Raw genomic sequence first — 18101 nt, forward strand, 5'->3', positions numbered from 1 at the left:
TTTAACAGATAAGCTTTCTGGCCTCCTATTCGGACCGCTCAGGGGAGGAGCCAGGGAGTGGTCTAGAACAGTGTAGTCTTTGTGTCAGCTGTCCCCAAGTTGCTAAACGTTTTAGTTGTTCTTTCTCTGGCGACCAACTGTTAGGAGTGATGTTCCACACAAATGTACTCTGAAGAGGAAGAGCGCAGAAAAGAAAAGTCTGTGCCAGCGTCTGTGGCTCCTCCAGCCTCCATTATAGATAACATGAGGTTCACTGAGCCCGTCTGGTGTTTCAGAGACATGTGTGTGTGCATGTGTGTGTGTGTGTGTGTGTGTGTGAGGGCCTGTGTGTCGCGCTGGAGCTCCAGTGACCCAAGGGCACTCATGTGAAACCCCTTTAATCCCTCTGCTCAGAGTGTTTTGGGTTGGGGGATGATCTCCTCCTGCAGCAGTTATTCAGTTTGGTTGCTCCTAATATAAAACAACACAGGTTTCCGAGTGATTTTAAAGGTGATAGGGCCTGTTGGAGCGTATGCAACAAGTTTCCTGTCTGCTTCAGTCTTTTCTAATGTCTAATCATCGTTTTTCCTTGTGAAAATCCCCCTATATGGCCCTGATCAAAGCTACGACTGCTTTTAATGCCTTGTTCCACGATTTATATGGTAAGCTGAGTTATTGACTGGTGCATTCTGCTGCAAAGTTATGCATGTCTTAAAGGTTTCACAGATTATGGCTTCTAACCGCTCCCCTCACCACAAAATGACCAATTCAGGCTAGAATGGCTTCTCTGCTGCGTTCTCTGGAAAATTTCCGATTAAAATGCTGATTCAGGCTGTAAAAAAAAAAAAAAGGAAAAGAAAGCATTCTGGCGCACTGGCTCCGTTTTGTCAGTCTTTCCCTCTTCAACTGGATTCAGACTTGATTCTCTGAAAGTGTGACAATTCAAGGTGGACCACATAGCCTGCAGTGTTAAAATAGAACAATGAATGAATGAATCGGGCCTTATGTTCAGGCTCCAGCTCGACGTGTGATACTCATTTAACCGCCTGAGTCGCTCAGTGACTCATTTAGGAAAGCAGTAACCTCCTCTTACCTCAGAGCGAGAGAGCCTGTTTCCACGCGGTGAGATTGGTTTACAAGAAAACAACAAATAAGAATCAGTCGCGGTGAGTTTCGTGGTGTAAGTGTTTGAAAAATGTCCGTCAGATTCTTCCAGCTCAGATCGCTTTCACACATTTTCATTCTTGCGTGCAGGACGCTACTCCGAACATTATTGTTTTTCTTGGGCATGCAGCTGGTATCAAACTGCAAATGTTTGACTTGACAAGGGGAGCATGTGGTGTGTGTTCATGTGTGTGTGTGTGCATTTGTCTCAACTTTTCCCTCTGCCTCTCTTTGTGCCTTCTTGCCGTGTGAGCTGTTGGCTGTCCAGCCCTCCTCTCACTCAGCTCTGATTGTTTCCTGAGCGCCGTGCCAGATAGGAAGTAGGAGGAAGTTATTGGAGGAGCTGGAGAGAATTTATTAGGGCCAAACACAGACACTGGAAGGAGAGGGGAGGGTGGTGACTCTGATTTTTTTTTGGGAGATGGGGCTCATGCTTTCATAAGTAGACGGAGGCAGCGGCGTCGGCTGCAAACTTTGAAGAGACAGGCCGACACTTCAGCAAGCTTATCACCTTTAATTTCTTAGGAGCAGCAATTTGGTGAAACGTGCACATGTGTGCGTTTCTCTGTGTCAGGAGGAATAAAGCAGCGCCTCCAGTTCTTGTCAGAGAGCAGCTTTCCTGGCCACAAACCTAAAATGTTTTCTTTATCTGTAATCTGACCTTAGAGAGCAGCTGCTCCTTCTGCCACCAAGTCCTGTTGTTTCCTCTGTCAAGTGTGTGTTTGTGTGGCTGTTGGTGTGTGTTGGAGGGGGTCTCACTGTGACATCTGTGAGCACCCCTCAACATTAACAAGACGTGTGGAGGAGTTTGTGGCCGTGGATTTGTTACTGTGTATAAATGTTAAGTTCAGTGGAGGTGTGTTTAACTCTCAGCTAAGCAGGGGGGCTTTCGGCTGCCAGCAGGGGTCTGTTCTTTGCCAACAAGTGTCCCGACTCGAGCAGCAGCTTAACAAAGGCTGCATTTTTAAAGACAGGAACAAATCCTGTAGTGTATTGGTTAACAAACAGATGGAGGTACTGTACATACGTTATGCCAGTAGACATGTGATGGAGAGACCAACACAACAGGCTCGATGGCTTGACAGTGGAAGAGACAGATTTGAAGGGAATCTGTTAACAATCTGCTTTGGGACATGAGTCAGTAGAATTGAGTCATGGTAACGGGGGTGTACAGACTTACGGACAGGAGTGGGATTCTGATTTTCTCAATAATTGTGTGTGATATGACCAAAAAAATTACTGTGATAAGAAGAAATAATGTAAAAGAGTTGTGTGAATCAAAACCAGCAAGAGATGTTTAGTTTTTGTAATACTTCTAAATCTCATCCGTAAGCTGCTGTAATCATCATTTTGTATTTTAATAACTGTGTAACATAAAGAAGGACTCCTGGGATGATTATGACCTCTGCATTTTAGCATCTTTCAGCTCATTGTTTTGGTTTTACGATCACAACTTTACTGTTGTAGTTCAGACTGATTCCTCTCATCAGGGTTATTTGAGTTGAAATTCCCAATAAAGCCGCTGTGTGCTACTTACTAAACCAAACAGCTGACAGTCACAGTTTGCAAGTAGCTGGTGAACACAGTGAAGCATTTAGGAGCTAAAGAGACAGATGTCACTATCAGGCGGTTGGCAGAGACCAAATTTGAGCCAAAAGGAGAGGGGGAAAAAATCTTCGAATTCAGGTGTAAGTTACCAAGTTTCATCTATATGCAGTTTGTATTTTCTTTTATTGTACTATTATTGAATTGTCTTGACACTGGCACCAAAATGAAAACGCAAATACGCACGTACTTGGTGCACAATGTTAGATTCTTCTGATTATGATGCATTAAAGAAAGAGTAGAAGAAAGAGTAGAAGACTTAAATCTATCACCAGGGCTCCATTACATCTACAAGTCTACATTATTTAATCTCCTAAAAAAACACATGCTAAATATTTTTGTAAATCATTAGTGTCACCACGATACAATATAATATTAGTTGTTTGGACAACAATAAGATATTTGCAGATATCACAAAGTCTGCCACAATATGATTTTGATTTGATTCAGGTCAGAGCCCTGCGATTGATATGAGACGATCATATATATATATATATATATATACACACATATATGTATACATACATATATGTGTGTATATATAGGTATATATATATATATATATATACACGGCTCTATTAAATGCTGTATTCTGATTGGTCAGTCACAGCATTCAGAGGTCTGATATTACTGTGTAATGACCATTGCTATGTAGCCCAGCGTTGCTAGGGACGCTGCTTTTCATTTTCTCTTGATTTCCTGTAGCTATTGTAGCGCAGATTCAGCCGTTGCTGGCAGTTTTTTTTTTCTCTCCTCCCGATTTAATTTATAAATCAATAAAAATCGTATAATTAATCAATATTCTGTCTCAAATTATTTATTTAACTGATAATTAGCCGTGTAATAAGCGGGATAATGTAATGCTGCGCGTCGGGGTTCTATTCCCCTGTCGGGAGTTATTTTCCCAGTATTCACTGGCTCATTATACATTATCCCTTACATATATATACATATATATATATATATATATATATATATATATATATAATTCTCACAGAAGAAGCTGCTACACTTTTCTGTTTTGGTTTTGACTGCAAAAATAAATTAGAACTGCAACTGGTTAAGTGCAGTTAAGTTTACTTGAAATTGACGTCACTAACACACTTAAAACAAGGCTTAACAAGAACAACATTTAACAAAAGTATAACATTTGGTTCAATACAAACTTTCTAGGTTTATTGGCAAAACAGTTGTTTTTTGCTGGTCACCATTATTAGCTTAGGCACTTTTACATTACATAAATTAGCCTAGACTTTACTTCTACTCATAGCTTAACAAATTACATGTGTCATTTATACTTTTTCTTAATTCAATTCAATTTTATTTATAAAGCCCAATAAATAACAATTTGCCTCAGAGGGCTTTACAGCATATGACATACCTCTGTTCTTTGGACCCTCACAGTGGATAAGGAAAAACTCCCCAAAAAAACCCTTTAACACCCTTAAACCCTTCTTACTTACCTATGTTTAAGTTACTATGTCTCCTGACAGACAAGTAAAGTGAACTTTTAGCCTTGGTTGAGTTTTTTAAGCCGAACATTGTTGAAACAGAGAAGCTAACGTTGCCATAGTGAGAAGTTAGTGGAGTGAGATGTGAGTATTTTATCAAATTACAGCATTGTTTGCAAATTGCTTGTCTTTGTCTGTTGATATTTCTTAAAAATTCTAAATATTTCTATACTGCTGATGTATCGCAGAAAGGGGAGTGAATATCCTCATCATCTTTTCTTGGCTGCTTGCCGTTATCTGACAGATAATGAGACAGACTGTGACACAGACAAGCCATGGGAATTTCAAAATAAAGGCATATCTTAGAGAAGATATGGATCGAGGTTTTGCATTACTGATATTGGATCAGTGATGATTGTATTGATACACTGACCCAGATTGATGAACCGTTGAATGTACTCATATGTACTGCTTTGTTTTGAAAAGCACCGTAGAGAATTTACCTTCAATGCCGACATGAGCAACATTAGGTCTCTAATGATTCTTAATGTTTGTTTCAGTTTTGTGTTTAACGCTGACCTCCAAATGCGACACTACATCCAATGGACCAGGTGCATAAACACGCCGGCCTCTTCGGTTGTCATTTAATGCTCCGGCTCCGTTCCACAATGCAAAAAGCACCAGACATTTTTCTGCCCTGACTTTTGTTTGCTGCATTGTCTTTTTGTATTTACAGCATTTTTAACCAGTAACATCAACAGGTCATGTTTTTATGCATCTAGCTCCGGCCGTCTTGACATCATTATAATAAAAGTTGCTCTGACTGTTGTTTTGCTCATGAGGTGGAGCTAGTTTCTGTTTGAGAAACCACAGTTGAGGTTGGGAAACACTTATCCTCAGAATGGAATAAATAATGCGAGTGTGAAATTAACAGCAGAAGCGGCAAACTTTGAACTTACAAGTCACGTACTGTACACAAACGCTGCCTGACTGTAATGCTTCATACTCATAATACTGTCCTAGCTTGATGGGCTCGCACGGCTCTCACGGTGGGATGTTTAGTCTCTGAATATATTTCTATGATCCATCCTGTTTGGTCTTAAATGTCGGGAGGTTCGGCGAATGTTCCTTTCTCACCAGCGAACTGGAGGAAAGATGTTGCCACCAGGCCATAAAAATTTTGAGACATGACAGAGTAATTTTGACTCAAGGTCTTGCCCCACTGTAGTCTTCTGAATTCCACTGCGTAAGTAGAAACCCATCTGGTTGGTGCATCTGAGAGTACCAAGATGATCTCATGTTCAGTGGAAGATAAAATTGAGGAATAAAAACTGGCAATCTGAGAAAAGATTCAGCTCCCTCTGAGTGAATAAGTGTTATTGTGTCGACTCCTGAATGTCATGCCGTCCACTTGTCACACAGGCTCTGTTTGTTTTCCTGCCTGTAGGTGTTTGTAAGGGATTTCCTACACTCTGTGGCACACTTAAACAAATGCCTGCGATGGAATCCCTTCCCTGATTTAGGTTATACCGGCAGCTTTCCTCCGTGTGACCCGGCAGCCTCAGAGTGACTCAGTAGAATTACTGGAATTCACTGGGACATTTCACTGCACACAATCCTGTCTAGAAGAAGAGGAAAAAAAAAGGAAAGAAGGAAAGGCAGTGCGGTGCCAATAAACTTCGTTGGTTCGTAGATGGAGTGGGAGCTAAGAGATAAGCCGATTGCTGAAAACAGACTGCAATGTGATCGCTGCGTTCAGGGCTGGGAAACTGGGGAAGAGGGATTGTGGTGTATGAATGGTGCTGTTTGAATGAACGTGCGAGGCACATAGCTTTGCAGCGTTATTCCTGCTGCACATTGGAATTCCGTAGCATGTTGGTCTCATGGCCTGACTCCCAGAAAGCAGGAGGGGAGGTGTGTCCCTCCTGCCTCCTGATTTTGTGTTAAATGTGAAAGCAGCGTGTCATTCAGATCCTTCAACAAACTCTCCCATCTGGTACCAGCCTGAAGGAGTCTCACACACAGGTTTGGGCTTTGGACGAGGCCCACAGCTAACAATTGTTTTCATTATCCATCAATCTGGAGATTATTTCCTCGATTAATCCATTACTTATTTGGGTTTGTAAAATATTAGAAAATAAAGTTCCCATCACAGTTTGCTGCTGGGCTGATATGTGTCATCAGTTTCTGTTTTTGTTTGACCGTCAGCCTAAAACCTAAAGTCATCACATTAAAATGAGACAAGCAGCAAATCCTCACAAAAGAGAGGCTGAAAAAGACTGAAACCATGAACAGATTATCAAAACACTTTCAGATAAGAATTGAATGATATGCATTGTTATCGCGTTGATTGTGGTGAATTTCCATTATCAGGATAATAGGGCTGTACCCAAATATTCGGATATTCGAATATTCGTTTCTATGGGTAGGTATTCGTTATGAAAATTTGGTATTCGATATTCGTTTTTTTATTTACTCTTTTTTTTTTTTGGTGCTAAATGTAGTCTTTTTGTTGTTGGTAAATGTAGGTTATCAATAAAAATCAAAACTTTTAAATTGCATTGTTAAAAATGTGAAAATATAGTATCGCCTACCAACAGAGCTTGTGCACACAGCACGCTTGAACGCATCTGTCTGAGGCTGTGGATCAATGCCAAGTTTTACCACTTTATCACTATTCCCTCTAACTTGGTTTTTTCGTTATCTTTTGAATTTAATATGAATTATGGAACCGCTTTTGTCAACGTTTGTTTCCCCTGTTTTGTACAATAAATTATTGTTTAAAGTTTCAACTCAACAAGTTTCTTTTGGAGTGCGTGACACAAGTGTGTTTTGAAAACGACCGCGGACTGTCACCTGCTCAACGCATCAGTACCTTCGGATGCCATGACAGTAATAGCCAATAATGTCAAAATATCATTTACAGACCGATTTAACAGACGATCACTGCTGCCCGACCCGCAGGTCCATTTGCGGGTCCCGCGGGTTACGGGTCGACCCGCGCATCACTACTCAGCTCAGTCTATAAAGGCTGTACACAACAGTAAGGCTATAGACATTATATTCTATTCAGGCCGGCAGAACCAGCAGCGCATCGGCTCTACAGTGCACGGCACTGCTGATTAACCATTTTATTGCAGCACCGAGTGTCTGCCAGCAACCAATTACTTGCAGAGGCTTCCTACAACTTGTTTCAACGGTTCCGATTTATGCAGAGGCTTCCTACAACTTGTTTCAACGGTTCCGATTTAATCCCCCCTCAGCTCATGCCTTGTTGCAGATTTATTTCCTGTCAATCAATTAATCGCCTGTTTGTATTTCAAGCTACTGGTGTTCCTGTGCGCGGCTCCATGTATGTGCAGTTTAATTTGTTGTGTAATTCCACATAAATAGAATGAATAGAAAGGACTTTGAACTGTTTGCTGTACTGTGGTCATTTGACCAATACAAAATAAGAAAATGGTGATTGTTGTCAGTTGTTATGGTGACCACATACATCACTGGGGCTGTAAAGTGTCACACTCACTGGTTTTCAGAACTCCAAACTAAGACAACGTTAGCTTGACTACCTTGTTAACTCACTGGAAGCGCTACATTTAAACTTGGACAGAAACAAAATAGAAGTCACCAGGACCGTCATAGTTAGTCTTGTTAGTTGGTCAGTTAGTTATTCCACTGTTCCAACAATCACCAACTCAGGTTTGGTTGAAGCAAACCCTGAATATACTGAGTTAGATGTGAAAATATGCTGATCTGCACGCTGCGTATCCCCATGGTCTCTGCCTCGCAGCTGTCTGCTGAGCAGCTGCTCTCACTCAGTCTTCAGAGGCAGCTACAGTAACGTTACATCATATTTCAACAAACATGCTATTAATGGCAACAAAGGAAACAGGTATTTTAAAAGTACTCATTCATTCATATTCCGTAACCTCTTATCCTACAGGGTCACAGGGGGCTGGAGCCAATTCCAGCTGACATTGGGTGAGAGGCAGGGTACACCCTGGACAGGTCTCCAGACTATCACAGGGCTGACACATAGAGACAGACAACCATTCACGCTAACACTCACACCTACGGACGATTTAGAGTCACCGATTACCCTTCATGTCTTTGGACTGTGGGAGGAACCCGGAGAAAACCCACGCTGACACAGGGAGAACATGCAAACTCCAAACAGTTTGCATGTTCTCCCTGTGTCAGCGGATTGCTCATTTGAAAACATAACATTACTACTCCACTGCTCATTTGGTCATTTCTGAAAAACTTGCCATTTGCCACAAGTTGGTTTGTTTATATGGAAGTTAGGCCGCTACAACGGTTGAACTGGCAGTGGTACACATAAAAATGGCCGCCGCTCTGACCACCCTGCTCCGCTGACTTGAATGGGAATGTCTGTTCTACTTTGGTTTTCTTTCTAAGTGTGAGTCATTACTGTGTTGTGGAGCTTCTCACCCAAACTTGACTCAAAGGGACAACACAGTGTGTTTATGACATCTGCTCTAATGTAATCAATCTGTTAATCACAACAGCTTTTCTTTTCAAAATGACGTGCTGGCAGTAAATCGTGTTGGAGAACCGAATCCCAAAGCTCTCCCTCTTGAGCCAAACTAGCTGTTACATTAGAGTCCATAAAACTGTCCTTGTAACTTTATTTACCGCTCACTTTCATCACAAAGTCACGACTATTGTCCAGATTTGAAATCCTGTGACTCCACCAGTGGATGTGTTGAAAAACGGCTCCACTGACAATGCCCTGCCTCTAGTCTGAGCTCTGAGCGTGTTCACTGCTGATGTTGCATTCCAGCTGGAACAATCCCACTGTTTTCCAGACCCCAAAGTGGACGCCTAAATTGGACAACACCCCCACCCCGCATACACACCCCCTTTCCCCCCTCTGCTCTCCAACCAACCAACCAACCCACCCACCACCCACTCCTCCCATACACACGCATCCCCTGGTCTCCTGTCCTTATTTGGGTAGAGACGTTCTGAGCGCTGGGTGGAGGGGGGGGTTGAGGGGGTGGCAGAGGAGGGAGGGAGGGCGTTGGGTTGACACAAGGGAGGCAGGAGGAGAAACAGTGAGCACTCGCAGCCCTTTCTTAATAAGGACATGTCTGGAATTCAGGCCCCTCTCTCAGTGAAGAGCCTCTCTTTTCCCCGCACCTCACTCGAACACTCTCCTGCGAGCACTCGGAGCTCCATCGAGGTCGCCTGATCTGTGCGTTACACAGACCGGCGTTTGGTGCTCTTCACAGCTAGCTCGCAGTGTGGAGGAGGTTTGCAGTGTTTTCTCTGCTATAATTGGAGGTAAACAATAGAGTGGCTGCCCCTCGCCCCTCACCCCCCCTCCCTCACTGTGCCACCAGTCTTTGATTATTGCCCCGGCTCTGCTGAAGCTGCTGCCCCGAAGCACCTGTGCAGTCATTAATGAAATACTTCAGGCTGCCTCAGAGACACTTTAACACCAGGCCACACAAACTGCATCTGCTGCACATGAGGCTGAGATAGAAATCAGTGTTTAAGAGTCACACTAGTGTTGATGATAACAGATGTAAATGTTTCAGCTTTTAATTCACTACACAGGCTGCTGACAGACAGTGAGATAAGGAAAAATGCCTATCACAGTGTTCTAGAGTCAGAAGTGACATATTTAAATTTGAGGTGAAATGATTAGTTTAAACTATTGCAACTATTTTGATATTTGAATACTTGTCTTTAGTTATTTTCTTTATTATACACAGTAGTAGGGCTGCACAATTAATTGAAATATTATCAAAAATTGCAATTTGACCAAGTGCAATACCCAAATTGCAGAAACTGGAACTTTTTGATGAAGATAAATGTCACAACATACGATTATAAATGAAGCATTGTGGTGCTACAGAGATGCCCCGGCCTACAAATCATATTCCAGATGTCAGGTAACACGCTTGTTTGGTGCAAACCCCAGCAAAAATCCTCATCGTCATAATTTTTATTTTTATTGTTTCAGTGAAAATGAAATGCAAAAACGTCCAGTCCCAATAATTTTTTTTTTTGCATGTTGTGCAGCCCTCCATGATTGTAAAGTGAATATCTTTGTGTTTTGGACTGTTGATTAAACCTTAAAACAAGACATCTGAATACGTCATAATGTGGTGTTGGAAATTATAAGGGGTATTTTTTAAATCCATTAATCAAGAAAATAATAGGCAGATTAATTGAGAAAGAAAGTAATAGTTGTTGGTTGCAGCCCTGATATAAAGTTCTTTTTTGTCCAACTAACAAAACACAGAGATGTTCACTTCACTAATTTTAGACACAGAAAAGCAGAATATTCTCAAGTTTTAGAGGCTGGAAGCTGAATTTTTTTGGGCTTTTTTTTTTTTGACAAACTGATTCATTGTTTCAGCTCTGATTCTCATTATTGACTGCCTTTACGTGTCAACCTTGTGATAGTCTGACGACCTGTCCAGGGTGCGCCCTACCTTAGAATATTTCAGTAGGAACTGGCCCCAGCCCCCCCACTGCCCTGAATAGGATAAGCAATAAATAAAGAATGGATGTATTTCTGTGTTTTTGTTTTATTATTGTCTTTGGTACACTGTTTTTTTTTTGTCAGTAAAGTATCAGTACAAGTACAGATTATGATTAAGCTAACCCTTCCTCTGGTCATATGTTGTTAACAGTCATTGGGAGCGATCCAGCCGTGTGATCTGTGAGGACTGTCATGGATCACTTGAGCTGCTGATGAGTGCTCAGTTTCAGTGTTGAGTTTTAACACCGTGACCCTGTTGCAAAGGGTTCACCATAACCAGTGCCCTCTCAGCTAAAATTAGCTGCTTCACTAGTGGATATTTGTCAAACTCTCGTTTGAGTGCTGTGACGTACGTGAATTTCGTGTTGTATGTGGCGTGCGGTTGAATCACTGTAGAACTAGTCTGGCTCACAGGATGAAGATTCTGGGTGCAGAGCTGCCAGTGGCTTATCCCCTCCATTATCTGCTTATCACCATTTTTTGTTCTTTTTAAATCAGCCTCACTACATGACACTAGTTTTGAGTAGTCAGACCTATCGCCACATGTACACACACTCCACAACAAAAGCAACAACCTCTGAGTTAGGAAAGCTACTCAATAAAACTTCTTAAATGTTTTATGTGGCGTTTTCTGTTGCAGGGATCAGGGCTGCAACAATTATTCTCATTGTTGATTAATCAGTCGATTATTTTCTCAGCTAATCGATTAGTTGTTTGGTCTATAAAATGTCAGAAAATAGTGAAAAACGTCTGTCAGTGCCTCCTAAAATCCAAGATGAGGTCCTCCACTTGTTTTGTCCACAACCCAAAGATACTCATCTTGCTGTCAAAGAGGAGTAAAGAAACCCAGAAAAACTTTTTTCTTAAAAAAACTACTTAAACTGATTCATCAATTATCAAATTTGTTGGCGATAAATTTCATATTTGACAACTAATTGAATCATCGTTGCTGCTCTAGAAGGGATTTAGACATTTAAACACCAGGGCTCGCATCCACACTGCAAGTGTTCTACCAAACAAGATCCCACCCAGCAGTATTTTGCAAGAGCACCATTGCTGCATCCTGGGGTTAGCACCGCCCAAAATGATTGTGATTGGTTCATATAAATACAAACAACCCAGAGCATTTTTTTCCCCTTAACCCAGAATTATGGTAGGTTCAGCCAGACCTTTCTCCAGCGCATGAACAGCCTGAGTTTCAGTAGGTCTGGCTATGCGTGACTACTGTATAACTGATCTACTTGCCTTTGATCTTTTTTAATTCCTGTTATGTGATGTTTGGAAGAGAAAGGAAGCGTCACTAATCCTCCGCTTCTGCTTTTTCACCAGTTTGTGGTTAGCGGTTATTAAGTGTGAATCTTTCTAAATACTGAGAGATAAAAGGAGAAGGGGGAGGCTATACTTCACGGCTATCATCATCATGAATATATCTAGATGAAACAACTTCTTGGCTGCATCGTGTTGGTGTAAATATCCACTGAATAATCAAACAGATGTATGTGGCCTTGAGAAAAAGAGCGTCACTGATTACCAGTGACATTTTCATACGTTTGATATTATTTTTCCAAATAAAGTTAGAAGTACAAATCACATTTCAAGACTGAAACTTAATTTCTGGGTTGATTTTTATGTTGCAGAAATAATACAGTTAATATTTGACTCCCTTGCTGTGCAGAAGCTCATAAAAGAGGTACGATCTGGCTCATAATGGGGAAAACCAGCTGAAAACAGATAATGTAACATACTCTTTTAACGTTCTATCACATAAACTCTAAATGTCAATATAATATATCTCCCTGTATTTATCTGTTATACTTTCTTTTTTGTCAGCATCTGCAGAAATGCTAAAGCAGAAACACAAGCATCATGGGAGGATCGTGGTTACCTCATAGACTTCCATCTCAGAAACAATACGATGCTGAAAAGGCAGCTTGAAAAATACTTAAGATCTTTGCCTGCAGTCAGCCATAAGCCAACCACACTGGGACACAGTTCCCAGACCACAAGAATTCTTTGAGGCCAGCGCTGATTAGTGAGGTCTTTAAACTTCGTTTTATGGAATATCTTGAATTCATTTGGCCATTTCAGAGGAATAAAATCGAGGAAATTATAGTAATAATTACGGTCAGCATTGTTTATTCATACAAATTTAACGACTGCAATAAAGAAAATGTCAAAGAAAGCCAAAGTGGTGACCTATAGATGAATGACATTTCCTTACTCAAGTCCCATTATGCTTAACATGAACTCAAACAGCTCTGGGCCTCGTCTGCAGCCACACACATAATTCACTTTATGTATATTTCTAAAGACAAACATTTGACAAATTTAGCAGGGATTAAGCTCGCACAGTATGAAAGCTGTTAATCAGGTTGTACACATAATTTAATTTAATCAAATCCATGTTCTTCTGTATAGTATTGATCCAGTAGGCATCCTGTTGAAATTTGCTTGTGAATTTCAGCAGCGTTGCATCATAAATTCAAAACAAGTAAAAAATAAAGAAGCTGTTCAGTGCTCACCTTGTATTATGTTGAATTTGTGTTCAAATTGTGTATTTCTGGCATGCCTTTACGGTGACTGAAGAATCCACAAAATGGAGCAAAACTATATCAAAACATCTGTTTACAAACCCTCGCACAACTCATGCAGTAAAATTCAAATCACATTTATCCAGTCATGTGCTCAGAACTTCCCAAACATGTGCATTTTCTGCTAAAACCTTACGACGTAGAACACTCCAGCACAGCACAGGCTGTTTGTGCTATGTTTTAAATAGTAACATTTAATGTGTTTTGGAAGCTCTGAGCATACGACTGGATAAATGTGACTTGGATTATACTGCACGAGTTGTGTGGGAGTTTGTTAACAGATGTTTGCTGTTGTTAAACATGGACCCCCATGACCTCAGTTCACAAAGGATGTTCACCTTTTTTTGGATTCTCTGTTTAATGGTGAGACATGCAAAAAAAACAAAGTTTTTCTCAAGAAGTCAAGGTAACAGGGGGTGAGTATCTTATATACAAATTTTCATTTGGGGGGTGAAGTATTCCTTTAAGATGAAGAAAAAGTGGCAGTGAAAAGAAAATTATTTCCGAGATTCATGAAACATTCAGCAAAAACATCAAAAAGCCTCGGCTGAGTTCCTCCATACAAGAACATTACAAAAACAACATGTTGGTAAAACAAATGGTGGCTTGTAATTATACAGTATGACATAGTTAATGAAAGCGTTTTGAATGTTGTGATAAAGGATGTTTTCTTCATGTAATGGATTTGTTTGTCAGGCGGCATCATATGACCCACATGTTTTACTTTGTTAAGGAAAACTAGATCAAATTGATATAATATTTTGGATCATTTCTTTGGTCTAAAAATAACCTCATATCATCTGATTCTCTAGTATTACAAAGCTGTTAATATTGGGGTTTAAGCAGAGAAGTGTTCTTGTGGTAAATGTGAAATGATGGCTGATTACAGCACACTTGTAACATGGTGGGGATTGTTTTACAGTCAAGGTTGGTGATTTTTGTTATTGGCAGCAAATTCCATGAATAGAACAAAACCAACAGTACGTCAGTGTGTCTCTTAATACTGAATCTTACTCTGTGGCTCATTCATTCCTTCTCAAGACATAAATCCTTAAAAATAGGTCACAAATATAAAGTTTCATTCTTAAATAAGACTAAGTGACTTCCTAGAGCAGCTGGGCGCTGTCGTTTTTAGCAAACGTTTCTCAAACAGGAGTATATAGCACATTTGTTGGGGACTATTTACAGCTGCGGATTAATACAATTTTGATGGTGATGTAAGTATTTACATCACCAGGAGAGTGTGTGTTGGATTTACTCACAGTGCCCAGGCTCATAGTTACCAAACATGACATAGACTGCAACGATGTTGCTCGCTGATGAGTTTTTAAATGTTATTAGACAACAATGGGGCTCTGTAGCACATAAGCTATTTCAGGCTTTGGCTGCACAGACGTCATTTGTCAGTAATTGTTGATTTGGTGTCATGGGATTTGTCGATAATAAGAAATCATTACACTTTTCTTGGTAAAGAAGACTGAACCGCCTGTGTTTCAAGCTGTAAACACTGTTTCAGTTTCACATGTTGTATATTTATGATTAAACATTCTGTGTGCGACATTCAGAGCGTTAATATAGCAGCAAACCACTTCTACGATGTAAAGATATAGTGGAGTGATGGCGTCCTGAGCAGAGAATGAAGTCATTCTGCCTCTGTATGTGTGTTGTAATTCGAGCTTCTCTGTGGTTTGTTGTGAGAAGCCGGTCCGGCAATGCATGCATGTTAGTGCACGTGAGTCCCTGCATGTGTGTCCTACTGGCTAGCTCATCAATGGCGCTTGGCACAGTGCTCATTCGGAGGTTACAGCTAATATCAGGTCAGCGTTGTTGCGGAAGTATAGCACCCACCACCCTCCTGTTCTCCCCTGTTTACACGGTTAGCTCTTTTAGCACTGTTGCTATTTATGGAGTTAGCACTGTTTGCTGCTAGCCGCCGGCTCAGCCACTTCCATTGTGGGAACTGTTTCCAGACGACACATACGCTCTGAATTTCTCGCAGAGCCCCTTGAAGACTATAAACATTGCTGAAGTTGCACCACACAAATTAAGCAATTTATGTCTTCATTTCACAGGTCTCCCACAGATCCTTTGATTTTGGGGCTCGGGGTCGGGCCCAGGGGGAGCCGCCACCATTGCGTCCAACGAGTGGAGCGCCAACGGTAGCCCAGAAGATGGGCTGGACGGGGACAACGAGGACAAGACCATTGACGGAGACGCCGAGGGCGTGTGGAGCCCGGACATCGAGCAGAGCTTCCAGGAGGCCCTCGCCATCTACCCTCCCTGCGGCAGGAGGAAAATCATCCTGTCAGATGAGGGCAAGATGTATGGTGAGTACGCTGGGTAACAGCCAGGGCAACAAAAGAACAACAATTACATGGAAATCAGTCCCATAATGAAAGCACAAAAATGAGAAAACCACCCATTCCACAAAAATTTGTGGCTAAAAGAAAACCCACCATAGTGCCCTAAAAAGAAATGAGAAAAATACTTCTCTTCCTCTCGTCCTCGTGTCACAGCTTTGACACAGAGGTGAATGTTTTCTTTCCACTCTCAGCCCTCCTAAACAAGTCTGTACCTGTTGAGCTGTGACCCAAGGGCAGGTTCTTCCAGTCACACCAGTGCTCTCGGAGCTGGTTATTGCCGTCCTGAGAGCATCTCCGCTCCTCTCCTCTTGATTTACACCTGTCTCTTTCTTCAGAGTGTTTTTCTTTACAGCCTGTTTTTTATGCCCACTGTTTTATGGCCTCTCCTCTTCCTCGCTACACGTTCAGTCGCAAAACCTGCTCTTTGTGTTTTTTATCGCTGAACGTCATTTCTCCCCACAAACCGGTATCGCTGGGAGAGTTTTGCCTGTAGGTGACTGGTTGAAGCTGGTTTCTGGAGAAGTGTTTTCGTTTGATGCTGGATGGCTAGGTTAAATTGGCAATAATTAGCACAGCGTGAATCGAGACTCAGGAACAAAAACATCACATTGGCATGTTGAAGATTTTAAACATCCATATGGTTTCAGAATAGTAATGCTGTTTCCTGCAGCGTGTTCATTAAATTGCAGGTGTTGAGCCTTTAATGCCCTGAAAAACTCCAGATGGATATGTTGGCAAGTTCACTGGTAGAATCACTGACATCCAGGTGTAGGGAATTGAACGCATTTGTCTTTCATTATTTTGAACCCACTTTCCCATTCCTATTGTTGCACGCTCTTCCTAATTAGATTTAGCATTTGAGGCTGGAATTTTTGCTGAAAAGCAGCGTGTGTTGATTGACAGGAACTGTGCTGCCTTCCTCGCTGATTAACATGCCGTTGTCCTCAACAAACCTCTTTTTGGTTTTGTGAAATTATGTTATTTTCACCATCGTAATTCAACTCCCTCGAGCCATGCTTTGTAAGACTTTCATGCCCTTTAATTATTGCCCATCATGTCCCAAAAACTTGAAACTGATTCTGGCTTCAAAGCAACCAGAAAAACCATCAATCATCGCCACCAAAGTCTGTGACGGGCTGTGTATTTTAGAAGCATTAGTGTTTGTTTTTTAAGCACTTTTTTTGGGGGTGGCTTCTCTGCTGTTGACGTCAGATAGGATTCTTTTGGCGTGATTCACCCGAGATGGAATCTCGTCTTCTCTTTCGTCGGGCAGATTTTGGATATTCAAGGACAAGCGCATACCTGAGATAACTCAGCCACTGTTTGAGCTTCTGTTGTTCCTCTGATCCGGTTATAAGGAGCAGAGAGGGGAGGAGACAAGAAAAAGAAAATCAGTCAACAGCTGTTTGTTTTTCTGGTTCTTTAATCATGCAAGTCATTTAACAAGCAAAGATGCCTGCTTGCTTTGCTGATTCCACCTTCTCTAATGTGATGATTCTCAGCTTTGCTCTGATTGTTACTTAAATATTTCTGGGTTTTGGACTGTTGGTCGACATAACAAGACATTTAAAAAAATCATCTTGGGCTCACGGCATTTTTCACTATTTTCTGACGCAGACTAAAAAGTTAATTAAGAAGAAGATATATTTTTGTAATTACTGAGAGGAAATTCAATGTTTTTCACCCTTTTATCACATACACACAGGCCCGATATACACACGCACATGCACAAACAGGGCCTATGCATGCTTTCAATGGAGGGATGTCAGGGTCGGGGGGCTGCATTGGGCGGGTGCCCTGGGCCGTTGGTGGTTTGGTGCCTTGCTCAGGAGCACCTTAGCAGTGCCCAGGGGGCGAACTGGCACCTCTCCAGTAACAAGTCCACACTACATACTTGGTCCATACAGGGACTTGAACCACCTTCGGTTTCCAGGTCAAGTCCTTAAAGAATGAGCAACTGCCGCCCCATTAAAGCGGACCTCTTAAGCTTTTCTCTATTTTGTGTCTTATACATAGTGTTACGATGTTGCATGTTTGTAGTACAGCTGGTCAAGGTTTCAATAATGAGGTAAATGTATGTAGAAGTAATCCCTGTGAGCTAAACTTCAGCTTTAGACTGTTCTGAATACTCAGTTTCCAATGTTTTTTCTACTCTAGCTACAGTATGATGTCATAGCGTGCCACATTTCTCTATATGGTCATCTGCTCTTGGCACACTACTGCAAGTGTTTACATTATGTAGCCTACACTGCTAAATGAAGCTACATGCTAGGGCTGCCACTAACGATTATTTTCATTGTCGACTAATCTGTTGATTATTTCTTCGATTAGTCGACTAATCATTTCATCGAAAAATGCGTTAAAATGTTGAAAAATGTCGGTCTGTCTCGCCCAAACCCCAAAATTACGTCATCTAATGTCTTGTTTCGTA

At 41.4% G+C, this 18101-nt stretch overlaps 1 protein-coding gene across 1 annotated transcript in view; it reads left to right on the top strand.

Annotated features, from left to right (window-relative positions):
* Positions 1 to 15413: 15413 nt before the first annotated feature.
* Positions 15414 to 18101, top strand: part of tead3b (TEA domain family member 3 b) — a 25201-nt gene continuing 22513 nt past the window's right edge. Inside the window, exon 1 of the mRNA XM_050039411.1 lies at positions 15414 to 15634. Coding sequence (XP_049895368.1) covers positions 15628 to 15634 — 7 coding nt within the window. The 5' untranslated portion in view covers positions 15414 to 15627. The remainder of the gene's footprint in view (positions 15635 to 18101) is intronic.

This window comes from Epinephelus moara, chromosome 24 (assembly GCF_006386435.1).
Source record: "Epinephelus moara isolate mb chromosome 24, YSFRI_EMoa_1.0, whole genome shotgun sequence".
Taxonomy (NCBI): Eukaryota; Metazoa; Chordata; class Actinopteri; order Perciformes; family Serranidae; genus Epinephelus; species Epinephelus moara.